This window comes from Schistocerca americana, chromosome 3 (assembly GCF_021461395.2).
Source record: "Schistocerca americana isolate TAMUIC-IGC-003095 chromosome 3, iqSchAmer2.1, whole genome shotgun sequence".
Classification (NCBI taxonomy): Eukaryota; Metazoa; Arthropoda; class Insecta; order Orthoptera; family Acrididae; genus Schistocerca; species Schistocerca americana.
This window is the reverse complement of record NC_060121.1, coordinates 568,969,351-568,990,287: the sequence shown is the minus strand read 5'-3', so window position 1 is coordinate 568,990,287 and position 20,937 is coordinate 568,969,351. Positions and strand designations below refer to the sequence as shown.

Below are 20,937 nucleotides of genomic sequence, written 5' to 3'. Positions count from 1 at the left end.
CATTAATTCTGTAGCCAAAGGATACCACACTTCTAAGTTTCATGAAGTGCACAAATTTGCATTTGTCTTCGTTGAGAGCAAGTTGGCAGTATTTGCATCAGTCTGATATTTTCTCACGATCTGGATATTACTGCAGTTTTCATCAGATAGAATTTCCTCATTTATAATTACAATGCTCAAAAATTATCTACTACTAATACTAATTAATGTATAACATGGTCCCATTACATGCCCCTTGAGAACACCAGATATTACTTCAGTGTCAGTAGATGTCACTCTATCCAATTAACATGCTGTGCCACACCAATCAGAAAATCTTTGATCCAGTCATAAACCTTGTGACATAGCAGGTGGTTTCTTCTTGTCTGTTATTTTTTTCCCACTCTCATAAATAACATTTTTTTTAAAAAATATCCTGTTTTCAATACATTTATCTATTGCTGTGCAGCACTTGCAAAAAAATCTCAAGATCTTATTTAGATTTGCTTTCAAGTCAGTCTGTTGTTCAAATTATCACTTTGGTGGCTCTTCCTACACTGATGTAATTAATTGTGATTAAGGTCTCATAGTTAGAAAACCCAATTAACTAATGTTAGTACTACATTCGCATTATACATAACCATGTGACCTAAGCAGTATATCTGAGAAAGGTGTCTCATACCACCAAAACGTCTGGGGAGTCCCACTTTCCTTTAAACACTTTGAATTATCAAAAACTATTTAGTTGAAGAGATAATTCGCATTCAAGTTCATAAGTAGCCCCCATTTTCTGACCATAAACATTTTAATGTCAGCAAACGAAAATGGAAACTGTAAATGTTACTGGAGGACCAAGAATTTTGAAGTACTATATAATGGTTTGAATTCATTCTCATTGTAATGAATGTTGACATGTCATAGAGAATCAGTTCTTATTCAGAATTAATAGCCACAAATCAAAATATACATAGTTGCCGTTCAGCGGATATGGTGTGCAGGCCACGAGTGTAGGACTATCAGCAAATCAACATTTTATTCAGCACCTTTCTTTCACAGGGGTGAGTGTCTTGTTATGTGTCCTTGGATGGATATTGCGATTGAAACGAGTGATTGTTGGACACGGAGATGCTCATTCTGGACTTAAATAATCATACTCCATTGTAATCTTCTTTGATAAACTGTTACAGTATTGATTGGAAACATTGGCATTTTCATGAAAATGTGAACTGTGTTTTGTGCCACTGGTCTGGGACTGTTAGGTGTTGTAGATGCTGATCTATTTCAGTGACCAATATATTTTTGTAGTTGACAAACTGGTTAATAGAACTTACTGAAGACAAAATTTGTGTGTTAGTGCAGTCTAAATTACGATTTTGTGTACATCTCTGAGCCATTCCCATCCTACACTCATTCAGACTTTCAGCTTAGCGGTGATCAAGAGTGCTCCCAGGGAGAGACTATAGCAATCAGTTCACCGATGCAACAAGCTGGGTAAACATTTCAGAGGAATGTGTGTTGTTCAGATAGTGTCAATGTGGTACTGAATCAGAAACTTTTTGAAAATTTACAAATACCAAATCACTAATTGACATGGTTTGCTCTATCCAGGGCTCCTCAGAGAGTTTACAACTCTTTTGTGAGCACTTGATTGGAAAACATGAGGTCCTTGGATTTTGTAGTACTGGTACTGTCCCCAGGGGTTCTGTCAGTGATGGTTGGGTACAGGCATGGCGAACCCAGGGTTTCCAAACTGTGGACTGGTCAGCCCCATCAGTATTATATACTTCAGCAACCACCATGTAATGTGATGGTGAAATGTGTGTTTTGCAGAGTGGCAGCTTTCATTTAACTCCTGGATCACAAGGATGGCACAAATCTATATTTAAAAACATATGTACTCAATCTCAGTATGTGCTTTGTGCCAATGGGGGTGCTTGGCAGTTGAGTCAAAATAGTCACTAGAAGTCACCCTGTGAGAACCTCACAGTCTTCAGTTGATAAGGCTTACCAAGATAGGTGGGACTCTACCTGGGTGGAATATGTAGGTGCTTGCCCATACAGGAAACATTTTTGAATCCTGATAAACACAAGAACAAATCTGTCAACAATATGGGTGGGCTTTTAGAGTGCCCGCCTACATAACTAAGAGGGTTTGAAAAAGAATCCATCTGGAAATGCATTAGGAAAATCAAACTTGATCGTGGTAATTGGACGAAAGGGTTGAATTGTCTTTGTTGTGGTAAAGAGAGAACAAAACATGTCATAAAAGAGCACACTATCTGGGAGAATTATAATACAGGTCGTAGTGAGAGGTTGAAGGTGGAAGTAGTATTCATCCATGGTATGTGCCATTCTGTACTTACTAACATTGTCATTCACCTTCAAGCTGCAGTTGTTCATATGTACAGACTATTATGAATAATTGTGTTCGCTTGGTATCTCCCAACTTGTGAACCTGTGGATAATGATGGTATCCTAACAACTCCTCAGTTCCTTTCTCCTCAGATATTTCACTGTAAGTCATATACAGTGGGCCTCTATGTGCTCTTCCTCCAAGGTTGAGTAGTGAAGAGGTCCCTCGAGGTGGCCGTGTGGGATAGCCATGTAGTCTAAGGCACCATGTCACAGTTCGTTCGGCTGCCCCCATCTGGGGCTTGAGTCCCCCCTCAGGCGTGGGTGTGTGTGTTGTCTTTAGCGTTAAGTTAGGTTAAGTAGTATTTAGGCCTAGGGACCGATGACGTCAGCAGTTTGGTCCCATAGTACCTTGCCACAAATTTCCAAATTTTTCCCTTGTGTCAAAAAATGTCTGCCTCCTCAATACAGGAAAGCAATACTCTTCACCACTGACATGGATATTCCTCAGCCATTGACCTTTCACTCTGCAGAGAATTCCCACTTCAGTGATCACTTTTCAGTTTAGATCCACTTGACAGATATATCAGCTCCCATCACCCGACCGCCTAAAAGGATGTATAACAGTAACAGCTGGACACTTTACAGCAACTGGCCATATTTAAACACCAATCCACCATGGTAGAGCATGATACTGCCATCAGCCACAGAGCTGCCAATGCTTGGATCCTGTAGTTATTTATTAAATATGGCAGCCTGCCAGTCCGGTGGTAGAGTAAATTGTACTGTTTAGCCAGCAGGGACAGGCAGGTGGGACTGCAAAAGTTCCATTGCAATCCATCTGCTGACATCCTCACAGCCTTTCCCATCGCTCAAAGCTCGGTGCACTGTCAGAGAGAGCTGGAGACTCAGTGAGAAGAGTCACTGGGAAAAGTAATGTGTGCATAGTGGTTGTACAGGGCAATGCTCTGATCACTAAACCAAAGTTTGCAGCCCACATAATAGCAAAATACTAACAACAAATAACATACGGTGCCAGTCAAGGTGCCACCTTGCAATACAGATGGGAATTATTAGAGAGACCACAATAAGGCTTTGCATCCAGTGACCCCAAAATTAACATAAATGGGGAGGCAGGATATCCATTATCTGTGACTCGAAACACGTAATTTAGGAGGCCAGAGAACTTCTGTCAATTTTGGAACTGTTTTCATTGGTACTGTACATTCAAGAATTTAATTGCCCAGGGTAAGGTGATAAAAAGGTCTTCTTTGCTTTGGCAACACTTAGTAGGAAAGTTTTTTGGCATTCAAAAGGCTGATTACATCACTTTGCAAAACAGTATTATCTGACAACTGTATGAATGAGGCTTCTGAGTTCGTTTTCCACTGTAGTGTAGTCTTCCTCTTTAAAATTAACAGTTCATTCTTATTATTAGACCAACATAGTTAAGTTGTACATTCAGGCCCTAGACAAACCAACTGGTTTGGTCAGAATGCCACGTCATCCTCTGCCAGTATCGTCATCAGGTGTGTTTTGTAGCAGCATATCATCAGCACTTCACTATCCTGGTCATTGTCAGGTTTTCAATCTTTGAACTGCTACTGACCAATTGATTAGCTTCTCAGTTAGCCTCATGAGGCTGAGTACACCTCTTATCAGTCCTCCCACCAGGAAAAATCCATGGCAGTAACGGGAGTTGAACCCGGGTCCTCTGCAAAGAAATCAGCCATGCTGACCACTCAGCTACGGAGGCGGTCTGTTAAACCAACATACCCAGTATAACTGTGTTCCTCATGAGCTTCTTGCCCATTCTATAATATCCATTAACAGTATAGTGCCCACAGTTAGAGCTCTGCCTGTTGCTACATTCTGTGGATGATTTTTCAATGTTTTGCTTGTCTTTGTCTCAAGAGAACTGCTCAACAACTGTCTCTAACATTTAGAATTCTAGAACCATGGACTAAAGCCCCAGCATTAAATAAACTCTGTGCTAAATTGCAGGCTTTAAATAAATATGCAGGCATAAATTTTAATAATGTACATCATATTTTTAATAAACCTGAACTATGATTGGGAGGATACTATTCTTAGTTTCTAGGAATTATTTAAGTTCCTGGTTCTCATCTTCAGTGAGAAATATTCAGTCACAACTGGCCCATCTCTATACTGTACATGTCTCAGCATAACTGTCCTACCCAAAGACCTGGGACTCTGTTCACCATGAGGATATTAGATTCGTGACAATAACCTTGAAGAAAAGATCTATCCCCTGCTTTTGTGCTGAGGAAGTGTCCTCAAACAGTCAACAGAAGCAAATTTTGTATTGTGGGCATCCGCAGCTGTAGAGTTGAACCGTGATAAGTAAGACCACTTCAGCTGTATGATAAATCCTTATTTCTGATCCAACAAGTTTCATGGCATTAGAGCAGTGATTAGTGCTTTGCTCAAATTAAGAAAGAAAGAAAAATCTGTTTTGCCTCGTAAGGCAATCGATTGCAACTAAGAAAGAAAGAAAGAAAAAAACCGTTTCGCTTCGTAAGGCAATCGATTGCAACAAATGTTGTATTGTGGACATCCACAGCTGTAGAACTAAACCATGATGAATAAGAATGCTTCAGTTGTATATAAATTTTTGTTTCTGAACCAACTAGAGCCATATGTTGCTCTAAAACCATGAAACTAATAGGATCAAAAATAAAGATTCATCATACATCTGAAGTGGTCTTATTCATCGAGGTTCAGTTAACAGAAGTTGGAACAGGTACTCTTCGTTATTAGTAGTGTGGCCCATGTCGTTTCTAAATTTGATAAAGTACAACATATCCTGCACACCACATTTTATTCATAAGGAAACCTTTCTTTGCTTTTTGGTGAGTACACAATTTTGACTTGTTGACACTGATCTAAGCAGGATCATACTGTCAGCTCCTCAGTAGTTTCCCCGACATCATTTTTATGATTCTACTTCATGTTGAAACCAGTCTTTGGTGCAAAGCTCTATGCAATCCTAAAAGCAATCTTGAGGTGCAATTAACAGAATAATGTTTTTGCCAGCTGTGATTCCTGAAGTTCCCTACAGCAAATTTACCTAGCAAGCAAAGTGATGTAAAAAGTTCAAGACAACATTCACGTAGTTTAAATGCAAGGGAAGGAAGTAACATTCTACTGGATACCGGGGTATGTCGAAATCCAGTTAAATGAACATGCTGATATAGCAGCAAGGAGTGGAAATAATTTACTACTGTTTGTTATCCCAGTGGTTGATCCAGGATTTTGGTTTGGAAGGGGCTGCCCCAGCTGAGGATAGTCTTTATCAGGGTTAGCACTAAAAAAAGCATCCAGGATTTTATTTTGCTCTTTTAACGCATGTTTTAAATGATGATGAGACGTATGCAAAATGTTTTAAGGTTTTGAATGTTGTCTGACTCTTGCCTATGTTATTGCATTGCTTATTTTAATGTATGTCATATTGACTGGCTCATTCTTTATGATTTTCCAACCAGCCATCTTTATCTGAATCATAGTTTCACAATTTTGACAGCTTGTACACGTCTCTTTTAATTTAAAAAGACTGTTATGTTTTTATTTCAACTAATTTTAACACCCACTATATAACTGCATGTGTTCGTGTATTAACTAGTTTGTACTTATTCTCAAACTCATTCACTCTTTTCCCCATTTTTTATTAGTGGTCAGTCAGCCACTTGTACCAGCAAAGTTGGACCTTGTGGTTTAGTACTAAAGTGTGTGCCTTAAAACTGGAATGCCACAGGATCGAATCCCTGTTGTCCCACGTAATATTTCAATCTGCTTTTAACCTAGCCTTCATATGTCAATGATGCGAAGATGTACCAGAAATAACACACATGTAGTTAAGATTTCCTGTTAAGCTTTAACTCCCCTTTCCCCAGTGTAATCACATTTAATTAGATCCACACAAGTACCAAAGTGACTAATTATAAGACTTGCACCAGCCCATTGAGACATATAGAATTGCTGCTGTTATTATTGTTACTACTACTACTACTACTACTACTACTACTGCAATACTAATGCTATGTGGAGGGTAGTTTTCACTCTTTTCTTCAGCTAATTCAGTTTTCATTTGTCATTTTAAATCATGACTGATTATAGTTTTACCAAACTATGAGGAAACATACATTAATGTGCAGGTAAACATGCACACAATCATCTGTGATTTTGTTCCCCACTGGAATTTACTGATATGCAACTGTTAAAGTGGTTTAGATTCATTCATCAACTGATGATTTCTTGGAATGATCATAATTTAGCTTTTAGGGGAGCCAATGATAAAACTACAACCCAACCATTTTAATAATGATTGCACTATTATTTTAATTTTTTTATAGCTTAAGGTGTCATCTTCTCCCTTCCCTAAAAGTCCTTGTGATTTTCGTATCTTAAAAGGTGTCTGGTCAATTTCATTTTGAACATCCAACCATATACGCTTGTTATAATTTTAGCACTGTAACAATAGTTTTTTCCTTTTATAAAAATGTAATGGAGGGGATTAATTGCTTATTCATCCTCCAAACAAACAGTTCAGGTGATTTTCCTTCTGGCAACATATTGTATTAAACTGTTCATCAACACTCATAACATCAGCCTTGCTTAAATGTTAGCCTTCTAGTGAGCACTATGAAACAGCCTCAACTTATGAAACCAGTGGAACAGGCAGTGTTGGTGTGAGTTGGGAAGGACAGGTCTTGTCACTAGTCTGTCCTCAAGATGTGGCCGTACCAACTCTCTCACACATTGTCGTTGCTTTATTGCCTCAAGAAAGTGTTTATGTTTAATATGTATTCATACCATCACCATCACCACTTATCCATGGCACTGAAGAGATGGTCAGTTGAGTTTCACATAATAAGTGTTTTCAGAACCAGTGCTGATTTTAAGATAATTTTGAAAAGAAAAACAACTTGGAAGGACAGGCATGAGTGCAGCAGACTGCATATGTAACATAATAAAATGACATACATTTGAAACTCATAGAATTTCAACTTGTGAATTTTTATTGAATTAATCTAATTTTTTGTCATTAGTATATATGAGTAATGTGTGAAGAATTATTTGGATAATTATTGTTCAGTCGAGTTAATGTACTTATTCAGCCATCCTGTATTTACATAGTGTATATATTTGAATTTTCCAGTTTTTTAGACCAAAACTGATGAATTTTAGTTTCCATGAAAATTTATTTCATTTCAGAAGATTCTACATAATTTAAAAAGTGCAAGTATTTCTTTGAGTCCTTCATAACATTCAATAACCACAGAACTGACAACACTCACATCTGAGTTATCAAGTAATTTGTGCTGTTGTAAGGTATTTGAAAATTGTTAGCCATAAGATTGTCCTTCATTAAATTTATCTGTTCACTTTGTCTTCATATAGTCAGCTCCAAACATTCAACACAATAAACTGTCTGATCATTCAGATTGTTCACAAACCCCTTACTTAATCTTGATGTACACTGCTAATTAATTATTATTACTAAAATTATTAAAATACACACACACACACACACACACACACACACACACACACACACACACACACCGCCAAGGACTCTCTTAAACCATATTTACATCACTACATGCCACAAGCCTCTCTCCATCCTGTATCTTGTGCTGTCAAGCCTTTGTTGCTGTCTTCTGTTCCCAGTTTCTCAGTCTTGTTTATGTGCCTATTGACAACTGAATGCCTAAACTATAAGGTGAGTTATTACATTTACTCCTTCCATTATTTAAATCCTGCGAAGGAATTCCCACTGCCATAACTTTCATATAAAATAAATTTACATTTTTTCTGTTAATACTTATTCCTTTGGGTTTGTGCTGATATAATACTTACAACCTTGCGAGACTACATCAGTGGGTATTCTAATAAAGTAAGAAGTGCTGGTGACCCATTGTTGAACCCTTACAGAGTCACTTATTGGTGTTATTTTGTAAGTAGCATTTATATTTGTTTTTCTGTTGTGTTTTAGGTGCTTTGGAAGCTTATAAGAGTTGTATTAGACAAATTCAACTCTATGGGCCAACAAACTTCAGCCCAGTTATCAATCATGTTTCAAAATTTGCAGAAACATACTGTGATGGCTCACAGTATTTCATACTGTTAATAATCACAGACGGAGTAATCACAGACATGTTTCAAACAAAAAAGGTCAGTTTTATAACATAATAATATTATATGTAAGAAAAGTATAATCACTAAATTATTAAGGAGGTAAGATGTGAGATATTTGGTTTCCATCAGATTGACATTCAGAGAACAAATATGTTCTATATAATTTAACACATTTCATTTTTTTACACTGCTGTATTGTTCAATAAAATTGCAACTTAATAAGGAACATAAAACTGAAATGAAATATACAACATATTCCAAGCAAATATGGGCTATGTAAGTTACTTTTTTGGACAAACGTGATAGCCTGTGCAGAAACTAAGATGTTATGATGAATCATGGAAACTCTATGGGAATATTGTTGGTGAAGAATGTGGGTAACTATTACTTACTCATTAGATTCGTGTGGATAGTATGGTAGGCATTGTTAAAAATTAACAGAATTGAGGCAGTTGTGGTATTTTGGGAGGGACTCTTTTTTGGGGTGGGAGGGGGGGGGGGGGGGGGGATACACTGTATAATGTGGCATTGAGTCACAGTTGAATCTGTGAGGTTCTTGTTGGAGACGTGGCAAGAGATTCAATGGTAATGGGCATATGTGGTCTATATATCAGGATTTGAGACTGCTAACAATAAGGGGCAAAGTTGGTGCCTACCAAATTGATCAAAGGTTTGTTTTAAACGTCTAATGTGGCTATTAGAAAGAATGCATCTTTCATGACTGTGATACTTTTTTACTGCTAATCAGAAATTTTTGTAATAGTTGCTGTTTTGCACAGTGGGATTCATAAACTGGCCACACTGTGCAACAAGTGTATCAAAAAATAAGGCAGTTTTGAAAAAAGTTGTGGAAGTTGTGTACTTGTATGCACATTAACCTCCATTGTAAATTCCCAGCTACTCACCCCTTTTGCATAGAAATTAATTTTCCATGCGATCGTCATTGAATGTGGAAGTGATGAATGTTGTGTATGCTTGTTGAACGAAAAAAAAAAAAATAATATGACCTGGTTAAAGAATTTGAACAGGAGCAGAGAGTTAACTTCTGTTTCATCACATAGTGAAATTGCAACTTGTATGGAGTGCAATCCTACTACAGTGATACTGGTCAAGTTTGAGTCTGGCAAGTGGCGTAGTTTGCATGGCAGGGTGGCGAATTGTAGAGCTACTTCTTGAGTACTGAAATGACAATGGGGCACAACTGCTGATATGACATTTTATGCCCCAGAGGTTCATAAAGCATATTGGTTCGACGCATAGTTATATTCTAAGATTTCAGTGAGTATTGTAGTTGACCCTGGCTACTCCAGATTGTGAGCACATTCAGTAAGAGTGCGCACATCAAGGAAGTTGTCCCTCCCAAAGTAGTTCCTGTGGTTGTATTCCACTGAGAGTGCGATTATCTAAATATTGCAACGTATGTTTCAAATTTCTTGTCTTTTTTTTTCTACTGAGGGCTATAAATTTCCAGGGAGCGATACATTTCCTGAACACGTTGGAGCTTTGGTTAGTTATAGGTTGTTCGTGAAAACCCAGTAGCCAATAAAGAAGAAAAATCTGGACTGTCATTTCTCATGGATTCATTCAAAAGTTTGACCCCATGCCATGTGGAGGATATACTGTGCAGTGACTTCAACAGAAATGAATTTTATTAAGTTGGGTTTTTTTATTTAATTAATTTTTTATGTCAACACAGACCATTTCTGATGATTCATTCAGGGCTTTAAAATTTTTGCAAACGGGAGTGTAGATTGTCTATGAGAGAGATTCAAAGGTATAGGTATGACTGGAGCTCGTGTAGTTTGCATTTCTCCCTCCAGGGTCATCGTGCTGTGTAACCACTTGGGTCTTCACTACTGCCTGAGGAAATACTGTCTGCCAATATCTCTCTCCCCCCCCCCCCCCCCCCCCTCCCCTCTTTCTCACCAATTTCTTTTCTCTCAATGGTTTTTAAATGGTGGATTTAAGTGACTGTGCAGCTACCTGCTCTAAATATTGCAGAAACTGTTCTGATGTTGGAAATGGCCTAGAAAGGTGACACTTCGGAAAAAAAACCTCAAGTATAGAGGTGGCTTTCTTGTTTCTAAACAACAACATGTTACAAAAACTGGACACCCACCAGCTGCCCAAACAGAAGAAAATGTTAAAAAATTTGTGAAATTCTGCTTGAAAAGTGCCAGTGGACCACTTAACAAAAGATAAGAGTTAACTGTGTTCTGTTTTGCTTCACTGAATTTTAACCAGTAAGTTAGGAATGAGGAGGGATGCTGGGAAAAATGTATCTTGGATTTTGACTAACTAGCAAAAAAGGTGTCATTCTGTTATTTGAAAGAATAGCTTCAAACTGACCCAGAATTTTTTTCCAAGATCATTACTGGTGACTACACTGCATTCAGAATTACTTTGAGACTGGCACTTTGGCAGGGGTTCATAGTTGCTATAACCTGCAAAGGTCACACACATAATTTACTTTTTCATTCAGCTCATTCAGATTCACAAGTTATTCAGTACACAAAGATGAAACTGGCAACAGTGTGTCCTGGAAGAGGTGCACTATTTTTCAAATTTCGTTTTGTTTGTAGTAATAATATTTTAAGTTACCTCTGGGAAATTTTATGAGAATGCATTTCCTGATGACATTGCTAAATTTTTGCTATTCTAGAAACTTTTTTTATTTGAACATAGCCTTAAGAAAAAAAAACTGTATTTTCATCTGCCCAAACTGTAACTCTGTCACAGGTTCTAACTTGAGATAATTTGGATTAAATTTGATGCATAATGCACCACTTCTGGATCGAGAACTCAACAGCACCCATTAGCTTTTATTGTGAGAAATATTGCTAGATTTTTAATTAACCTGTTGTTATATATCTTGAGCAGCTTACCTATTTCTAAGATAACAAAGAATTTAATTTCTGAGTGTTATTTGATGTGCAGAAATTTTATCATAAGCAAGCTGGTGAACGAAGAAGAGCAATACATAAAAAGATCCTACCTCGATTGCTGTAATTATATTCCAATAGTGAGAGGGATTTCTTTTGTGAGATAAAGACTGAATTACTGAAATAAACTTCATTTGGCATCATCTGCTGTAATGGCCATATTATTAACATGTCAAAATGTACAGAAGTATAACGCACAAGAAATAAAATACTGCATTAACACCTATGACTGTAAAATATGTAAACAAATAAAATAATCTGTTAATGTCTATGACTATAAGAAAAGTAAACAAACAAAACCACAGTGCTCAACAAAAGTTCACACAGGGCATCAGGCTGCATGAAACTGAAGTGTAATGCAGCAATGACGTATTGTCGTGGTGGGGATGTAAGTTTGTCAGCCACAGCTGGCTGCTGCAGTTACGGTTTTCATAACATTGCTTGATCTGTGCTTTGCCTCCCTCATGAACCTCATCCCACTTCTTTCTTTGTAACTATAGATCTTAAATTAATTTTGAACAAATTGTAGTCATAGTGCTATTGTTATGAACCTGAAACCAAACCACCACCGAGTGATCAGAAGGTGTCACTGTCATCTCAACAAAAATTGTTTGTTTTTTCTATTTGGAGGTTCTAAAAAGATTATAGAACAGTGTGCATCAAAAGGGTCACATTTTCTGTCAAATGGGGGACTGATATACCTAGCATGACAATTTTAGTCTCCTAGCCTTCTCAGTGTACCAGGTTTTGGTCAACAGTGGCATGTCTCCTTGCCCTAAGTATGTAGATGGACATGTAAAAAATCTACTCACCAAGCAGCGGCAGGATAACACACACACAAACAGTTTTAACTTTTACAAGCTTTTGGAGCCAATGGCTTCTTCTTCTGGCAGAAGAGTTGAAGGGGAAGGAAGTGGGGTGAAGGAAAAGGACTGGAGAGGTTTAGGGGAAGGGATACAGTTCAGAAAAGTCACCCAGAACCCCAGGTCAGGGGAGACTTTCTGGACGTGATGAGGAGGAAAGACATTGTTGGGGACTGCACCAGATGAGATTTGAAAACCTTAGAGCTTGAAGTGGAAGACAGGATAATATACAACACAGGTATTACTGCTAAAACAGTCTGCACAAGTTAATAAGACAGAAAAGCTAAGTGCGTTGTATATAACAGAGGTGGGAGGGGGTACAGCAAAAATAGACAGGTCAGAAAATAAATGGTGTAGGAAACTAAAGTGCAGTTAAAAAATGAGTACTTACTGTGAACAATGCTGAGATGGAAGGAATTAACAAAAATTAAGGCCGGATGGTGCCCAGAACCAAGTACATGTTGTAGCACTAGTTTCCATCTGTGGAGTACTGAGAAACAGGTGTCTATGGGAAGAATCCAGATGGCACATATAGCAACACAGGCACTGAGGTCATGACTGTCACGTTTTAGAGCATGCTCTGCAACAAGATATTGTGTGTTGCTGATATAAACACTCTGCTTATGCCCATTCATCCTAGCTGATAGCTGGGTGTTTATATAACAGCTGATATATGACATGTCGTTTCACAAGTGGCTCCTCCCTTTGATAGTGTGTGTTTTACCAGGTACAGGGCCAAAAGAGGTGGTGGTAGGAGGGTGCATAGGCAAGTCTTGCTGCGGGGATGGACAGAGGGGTGGGAGCAATAGGGTAGGGAGATGAGTGCAGAAGGAGCACAGGGTCTGATAAGTATATTGCGTATAATGTGAGGAGGGTGACGAAAGCTATTCTAGTTGTGGTGGGCAAAGTCTCAGACAGAATGCATCTCACTTCTGGGCTTGATTTTAGGAAGTCATGGCCTTGTCTAAGTAGCTGATTAATACATTCAAGATCAGGATAATACAGTGTGACAAGTGGTGTGCTATGACTTTGTTGTTTGGAGGGATCAGCAGCAGCAGGATTGGATGTGTTCCTCCTAAAAACCTCAGGCCCCTCACAAAGACTTACACCTCAATCCATAGAACTTCTTATCCCACCTAAACCACACACCACACCTTTTACCTTCTTCCTAAGATCCACAAATCCAATCATCCTGGCTGTCATATAGTTTCTGGCTTCAAACCACAACCAAATGCATATCTGCCTTAACTGATCAACAGCTGTATCCCATAGTACAAAGACTTCCCTCCTGTATTAAAGATACCAATTATTTCCTAGATTGTCTGAAATCCATGCCTGTCCTACTCCAACCACGCACCTTGCTTGTCACCATTGATGCCATCTCCCTCTATATCAACATCCCCCACATACATGGCTGTCTGTCTGCTGCCGAATATTTCCTCAGTCAACACCCACATGTTTCTGAACCTGTGACATCCTTCTTGATCACCATAATCAATTGTTTACTTACCAACAATTACTTCACCTTTGATAGGCAGACATCAGACATACAAACAGATCAGAGGTGTAGACATGGGAACCAGGATGGCTCTTGCTACGTCAACCTTTTCATGGGTTACTTGGAGGGGCTTTCCTGGGATTCATAAGCCTCCAGCCCTCTGGTTTGGTTTAGATACATTGATGACATCTTTTCCAAATGGATTGATGGTGAGGCTGACTTGTTAAAATTGTTGTAATCTCTAAATACCCTCTCCCAATTAAATTTCACATGGTCCTATTCCAAATCCCATCCCACTTTTCTTGATGTTGATCTCATCCTCACAGAAGGCCAGCTATACACTTCCGTTTACATTAAAACTAGTAGAAAATAACAGTACTTATGTTTTGACAGTTGCCATCTTTCCATGTCAAACATTCCCTACCATACAGCCTTGGCATTTGAGACAAACATATTTGTTTGGATGCAGCTTCTTTACATTAATACACCATCACTCTCACCTCAGCCTTCACTCGACGTAATTATGCCAACAGCCTAGTTCAAAAGCAGATTTACCAGGCTTACTCATCCAATCCTGGTGCTGCTGATCACTCCAAACACAATGTTGGAGCACACCACTTTTCACCCTCTATTATCCTTGTCTTGAATATATCAATCACCTACATCGACAAGGCTGTGACTTCCTAAAATCAAGCCCTGGAATGTGATACATTCTTTCTGAGATTTTGCCCACCACACCTAGAATAGCTTTTCGTCACCCTCCCAATCTCTGCAATATCCTTGTCAGACCCCATGCTCCTTCTGTACGCATCTCCCTACCCTATTATTGCTCTAATAGCTGTGACCGTCCCCACTGCATTCTTGTCCTATGCACCCTCCTGCCGCCTCCTATTCCAGCCCTGTAACTGGTAAACCATATACTGTCAAAGTGAGAGCCACCTTTGGAACGACATGTCATATACAGCTTTTATATGAACACTGTTTGGCCTTTTACATCGGCATGAGTACCACCCAGTTATCAGCCATGATGAATGGGCATAGGCAGAGGGTTTATGCCTGCAACACACTATATCTTCATGCAGAGCGTGCTCTAAAACATGACAGTCATGACCTCGGTGCCTGTGTCGCAATACGCACTGTCTGGATTATTCCCCCCAGACACCAGTTTCTCAGAACACCACAGACAGGAACTAGTGCTACAACATGTGCTTGGTTCTTGGCACCACCCAGCCTTAATTTATGTTAATTCCTTCCATTTCAGCATTTGTACTCTTTTTCTTAACCCCATTTTAGTTTTTTACACCTTTTGTTTTCTGACCTGTCTATTTTTCACTGTCCCGCCTCCCACCTCTGTTACATACAATGCACTTAGCTTTCCACTCTTATTAAGTAGTGCATGATGCTTTAGTAGTAATCTCTGTCTTGCATATTACCCTGTCTTTCACTTTAAGCTTTAAGGTTTTCAAATCTTGTCTAGTGCTGTCCTCAACAATCAGTCTTTCCTTCTCATCCCGTCTGGTAAGTCTCCGTTGACCTGCGGTTTTGGGTGGCTTTTCTGAACTATACCCCTTTCCCTAAACCTCTCCAGTCCTTTTCCTTCACCCTTCTTCCTTCCCCTCAAACTCTTCTGCCAGAAGAGGTGCCACTGGCTCCACACGCTTGTAAAAGTTAAAGCTTTTGGTGCGTGTATTCTCCTGCCGCTGATTGCTGAGTAGAATTTTTATCTATCCATTTACATTACACATTACATTTTCAATGATTGATTACTTTAATTTGTGTGTGTGTGTGTGTGTGTGTGTGTGTGTGTGTGTGTGTGTGTGTGTTGGGTCCGCCCCCCCCCCCCCCCCCCTCCCCAATCTCTTCTTTCTGCAGTGACCTCTGTAAAAATATCCTTCATGGAGAGTAATTCACAGATTTATGGACATACTAATAACGTTATTTATGTTGTATCTGACACTGTCAGCATTGTTGTTGGTTCAGTGATACACGCCGGTGCTGCATGCTTTTTGTTGATTTTCACCTTATATGGTGCTTAACCAGCGCCATAATGTCTGATAAAGCATACACTTATGTTAAATCATCTTCAACTGATTCATTCATTATATTTGTGCTCTTTGCGTGAATGTATCGTTTAAAACATTGGTGTTATCAGCCTCACTAGATTCAAATTCTTGCAAAATGTACCCCTGAGGTTTTGCACGCAGACACCTCATTGGTTTTCAACATTCGCTGAAACAGACTTCTCCATTGTTTCATTTTGCAGATTCTCTTTATACCTTGTGACAAAGTTTACATAGCATAAAATTGAAGTAAAGTGTTATTCATGTTATGTGTTTGCAAAATCTGCCTGTCTACTTGAGTATAATTTGATTTTCAAGGGCTTACCATAGACTGGGTAATATCCATAACAGTGTAAATTTAACAGGTTCCTTGTTTCATGCTAATGAGACTACGTATGAGAAAAGATCAATTAGATCCATCCATAGTTGTGTTGTTGTTGTTGTTGTTGTTGTTGTTGTTGTGGTTTTCAGTCCAGAGACTTGGTTGATGCAGCTCTGCATGCTACTGTATCCTATGCAAGCTTCATCTCCGAGTAACTACTGCACCCTACATCCTACTGAATCTGTTTAGTGTATTCATGCCTTGGTCTCCCTCTATGATATTTACCTTCTGCACTTCCCTCCAGTATTAAATTGATGATCTCTTGATGCCTCAGAACATGTCCTACCAACCAATCCCTTCTTCTAGTCAAGTTGTGCCACAAATTCCTCATCTCCCCAATTCTATTCAGTACCTCCTCATTAGTTATGTTATCTACCCATCTAATCTTCAGCATTCTTTTGTAGCACCACATTTCGAAAGCTTCTATTCTGTTCTTCTCCAAACTATTTATTGTCCATGTTTCACTTCCATACATGGCTACACTCCATACAGATACTTTCAGAAACGACTTCCCGACACTTAAATCTATACTTGATGTTAACAAATTTCTTTTCTTCAGAAACGCTTTCCTTGCCATTGCCAGTCTACATTTTATATCCTCTCTACCTTGATCATCATCATTTATTTTCCTCCCCAAATAGCAAAACTGTTTTACTACTTTAAGTGTCTCATTTCCTAATCTGATTCCCGCAGCATCACCTGATTTAATTCGACTACATTCCATTTTCCTCATTTTGCTTTTTTTTTATGTTCATCTTATATCCTCCTTTCAAGACACTGTCCATTCTGTTCAGCTGCTCTTCCAGGTCCTTTGCTGTTTCTGGCAAAATTACAATGTCATCGGCAAACCTCTAAGTTTTTATTTTTTCTTCATGGATTTTAATTCCTACTCCGAATTTTTCTTTTGTTTCCTTTACTGCTTGCTCAATATACAGATTGAATAACATCGGGGATAGGCTACAACCCTGGCTCACTCCTTTCTCAACTACTGCTTCCCTTCATTCCCCTCGACTCTTACGACTCACCATCTGGTTTCTGTCCAAATTGTAAATAGCTTTTCGATCCCAGTATTTGACCCCCCGACACCTTCAGAATTTGAAAGAGAGTATTCAAGTCAGCATTATCAAAAGCTTTCTCTAAGTCTATAAATGCTAGAAACGTAGATTTGCCTTTCCTTAAACTATCTTCTAAGATAAGTCATGGGGTCAGTATTACCTCACGTGTTCCAGTATTTTACGAAATCCAAACTGATCCTCCTCGAGGTCGGCTTCTACTAGTTTTTCCATTTGGCTGTAAACAATTCATGTAGTATTTTGAGCTGTGACTTATTAAACTGATAGTTCAGTAATTTTCACACCTGTCAACACTTACTTTGTTTGGGAGTGGAATTATTATATTCTTCTTTAAGGCTGAGGGTATTTCTCCTGTCTCATACATCTTGCTCACTAGATGGTATAGTTTTGTCGGGGCTGGCTCTCCCAAGGCTATCAGTAACTCTAATGGAATGTTGTCTACGCCCGGAGCGTTGTTTCGACTTCACGCAGTATCATATCTCCTACTTCATCGTCATCTACGTCCTCTTCCATTTCCATGATGATCTTGCCCTCAAGTACATTGCTCATGTATAGACCCTCTATATACTCCTTCCACCTTTCTGCCTTCCCTTCTTTGCTTAGAACTGGTTTTGCATCTGAGCTTTTGATATTCATAAAAGTGGTTCTCTTTTCTTCAAAGGACTCTTTAGTTTCCCTGTAGGCAGTATCTATCTTACCTCTAGTGATATATGCCTCTACATCCTTACATTTGTCCTCTAGCCATCCCCCTAAGGATTTCTACTAGCCCTCATCATTTTACCTACTTTATCCTCTGCTACCTTCACTATTTCATCTCTCAAAGCTACCCATTCTTCCTCTACTGTATTTCTTTCCCCCATTCTTGTCAATCGTTCCCAAATGCTCTCTCTGAAACTCTCTACAACCTCTGGTTCTGTCAGTATACCCAGGTCCCATCTCCTTAAATTCCCACCTTTTTGCAGTTTCTTCACTTTTAATCTACAGTTCATAACCAATAGATTCTGTCAGAGTTAACATGTGCCCTTGAAAATGTCTTACAATTTCAAACCTGGTTCCTAAATCCCTATCTTACCATTATATAACCTATCTGAAACCTTCCAGAGTCTCCAGGCCTCTTCCATGTATACAAACTTCTTTCATGATTCTTGAACCAAGTGTTAGCTATGATTAAGTTATGCTGTGTGCAAAATTCTACCAGGCAGCTTCCTCTTTCATTCCTTACCCCCATTCCATATTCACCTACTACTTTTCCTTCTCTACCTTTTCCTACTGTCGAATTCCAGTCACTCATTACTTAAATTTTCGTCTCCCTTCACTATCTGAGTAATTTCTTTTCTCTCATCATATATTTCATCAGTCTCTTTGTCATCTGCGGAGCTGATTGGCGTATAAATTTATACTACTGTGGTAGGCATGGGCTTAGTGTCTATCTTGGCTGCAATAATGCATTCACTATCCTGTTTGTAGTAGCTTACCCATGCTCCTATTTTTTTTATTCAGTATTAATCCTACTTCTGCAGTACCCCTACTTGATTTTGTATTTATAACCCTGTATTCACCTGACCAGAAGTCTTGTTCCTCCTGCCACCGAACGTCACTAATTCCCACTATATCTAACTTTAACCTCTCTGTTTCCCTTTTTAAATTTTCTGACCTATCTGCCCGATTAAAGGGCCTGACATTCCACACTCCGATCTGCAGAACGCCAAGTTTCTTTCTTGTGATAACAACGTCCTCCTAAGTAGTCCCTGCTCGGAGATCTGAATGGGACACTATTATACCTCCTGAATATTTTACCCAAGAGGATACCATCATCATTTAACCACACAGTAAAGCTGCATGCCCTTGGGAAAAATTATGGCTGTAGTTTCCCCTTGCTTTCAGCCGTTCGCAGTACCAGCACAGCAGGTTTGTTTTGGTTAATGTTACAAGGCCAGATCAGTCTGTCATCCAGACTGTTGCCCCTGCAAATACTGCTGCCCCTCTTCAGGAATCGCATGTTTGTCTGGCCTCTCCGTTGTGGTTGCACCTACGGTACAGCTATCTGTGACACTGAGCCACACAAGCCTCCCCACCAACGGCAAAGCCATGGTTCATGGGAGGAGGTCCATCATTATACAAGTGTCAGATGTTGACTGTTTAGGTTAAAGCTGTCACTGTTTTCTGGAACACATGATGTAATTGTGACTGTTTCCAGGAAACCATTCCATAAGCCACCTAGGAAAAAAATTGTTGGGTGAATCAATTTTCTTCCGGCTTTATGTTTATTCTTCACGTAAAGCTGGAAGAAAAGTGATAGTTAGATTTCAGCTCCATCTGTTACAGGGAACCAAAAACTACTAACATATTCAGTTATATTCCCTGTAAGTATTTTTTTAAGTGGCTATACTAAAATAATATACATGTAACAACTGTGTAATTGATTTACAATTCAGATTGGCTCTGTAGCTAAAAGTGTAGATATTGCAAAATATGGATTATTATACATTATGTATATTTAATAATGTTGTAGAATATAACGTATTACTGTGTAGTCTCAAGGTTTTGTGACATTTCAGTGAATTTTTCAGCTCACCATTTAACCCTACAGTATAATGTGTTTCAGATATAATTTCTTTTCAGGCAATTATCCATGCTTCATCTCTACCAATGTCAATCATTATTGTGGGTGTTGGGAATGCCGATTTCACAGCTATGAACGAGTTGGATGCTGATACGGTTCCACTCATGGTTAATGGTATTAAGGCTGAGAGAGACATTGTGCAGTTTGTACCATTTCGAAATTTCCAAAGCATAAGGAATCCAACATTGGCAAAAGCATATCTTGCAAAAGAAGTGTTAGCTGAAATTCCTGACCAGATAGTAGGTTTTATGAAGTCTCGAAACATAGCTCCGAAGCTACGTCCTGCAACTGGGATTCCTACTGGTGATGTTGGTTCTGTTGTGCAGTGACTGACTCTTGTTAACATGCTCTTAAAGTTGTGCAGTCTTCTATCACTTAGGATAAGAATATCCTGAACATTTCATGGTATTTGTGAAATTTTTGTGAATCCATTGTCTGTGATTGTAGAACTACAGAGAAATAATCATTTCTTAGCTGAAATTATTGTCACTGAGCATAATCACAGTTTCTTTTAAATTAATAAATTTAGTATTACTTTCTAATAAACTGTATAAATCATTCCAGATAGAGATATAGGTCACAAGTATCTAAATTATTTATTGATTAATATGTCATAATATTAGTAACATCAAGATTAGGTATTTAATAAAATCAGAAATAATTTATGAGGGATATGTAGAACTCCAAAGAAATATGTGCTGTAATTATTCTTACTATTTCACACCATGACTTCAGATGTTTTGTAGATACAAAAACATATTCTTTTGAGACTGCTACTGTTTTTATACTCTTTGACTCTCTCTCTACTTGCTGCCTAGAGGACCAAAGTGTTACCCGAAGAACGTATTTATATATTATATATGAACTTAATTCTGAGGTAAGTCATTGTAATGTCCATTTATATATGATGCGCATGTTTGGTATTACTTTAATATTCCCGATGTTCTGTACCATTTTCAAGTTGTGCCAGAACTGAACAGAGTATTGTGATGTGCTTTTAGTAAAA

General features: G+C 38.6%; 1 protein-coding gene across 1 annotated transcript in view; it reads left to right on the top strand.

The window, feature by feature from the left end:
- Nucleotides 1–20,465, top strand: part of LOC124605795 (copine-8-like) — a 204,133-nt gene extending 183,668 nt beyond the window's left edge. The window contains exons 9-10 of the mRNA XM_047137687.1: nt 8,348–8,526; nt 19,931–20,465. Coding sequence (XP_046993643.1) covers nt 8,348–8,526; nt 19,931–20,260 — 509 coding nt within the window. The 3' untranslated portion in view covers nt 20,261–20,465. The remainder of the gene's footprint in view (nt 1–8,347; nt 8,527–19,930) is intronic.
- Nucleotides 20,466–20,937: the final 472 nt, after the last annotated feature.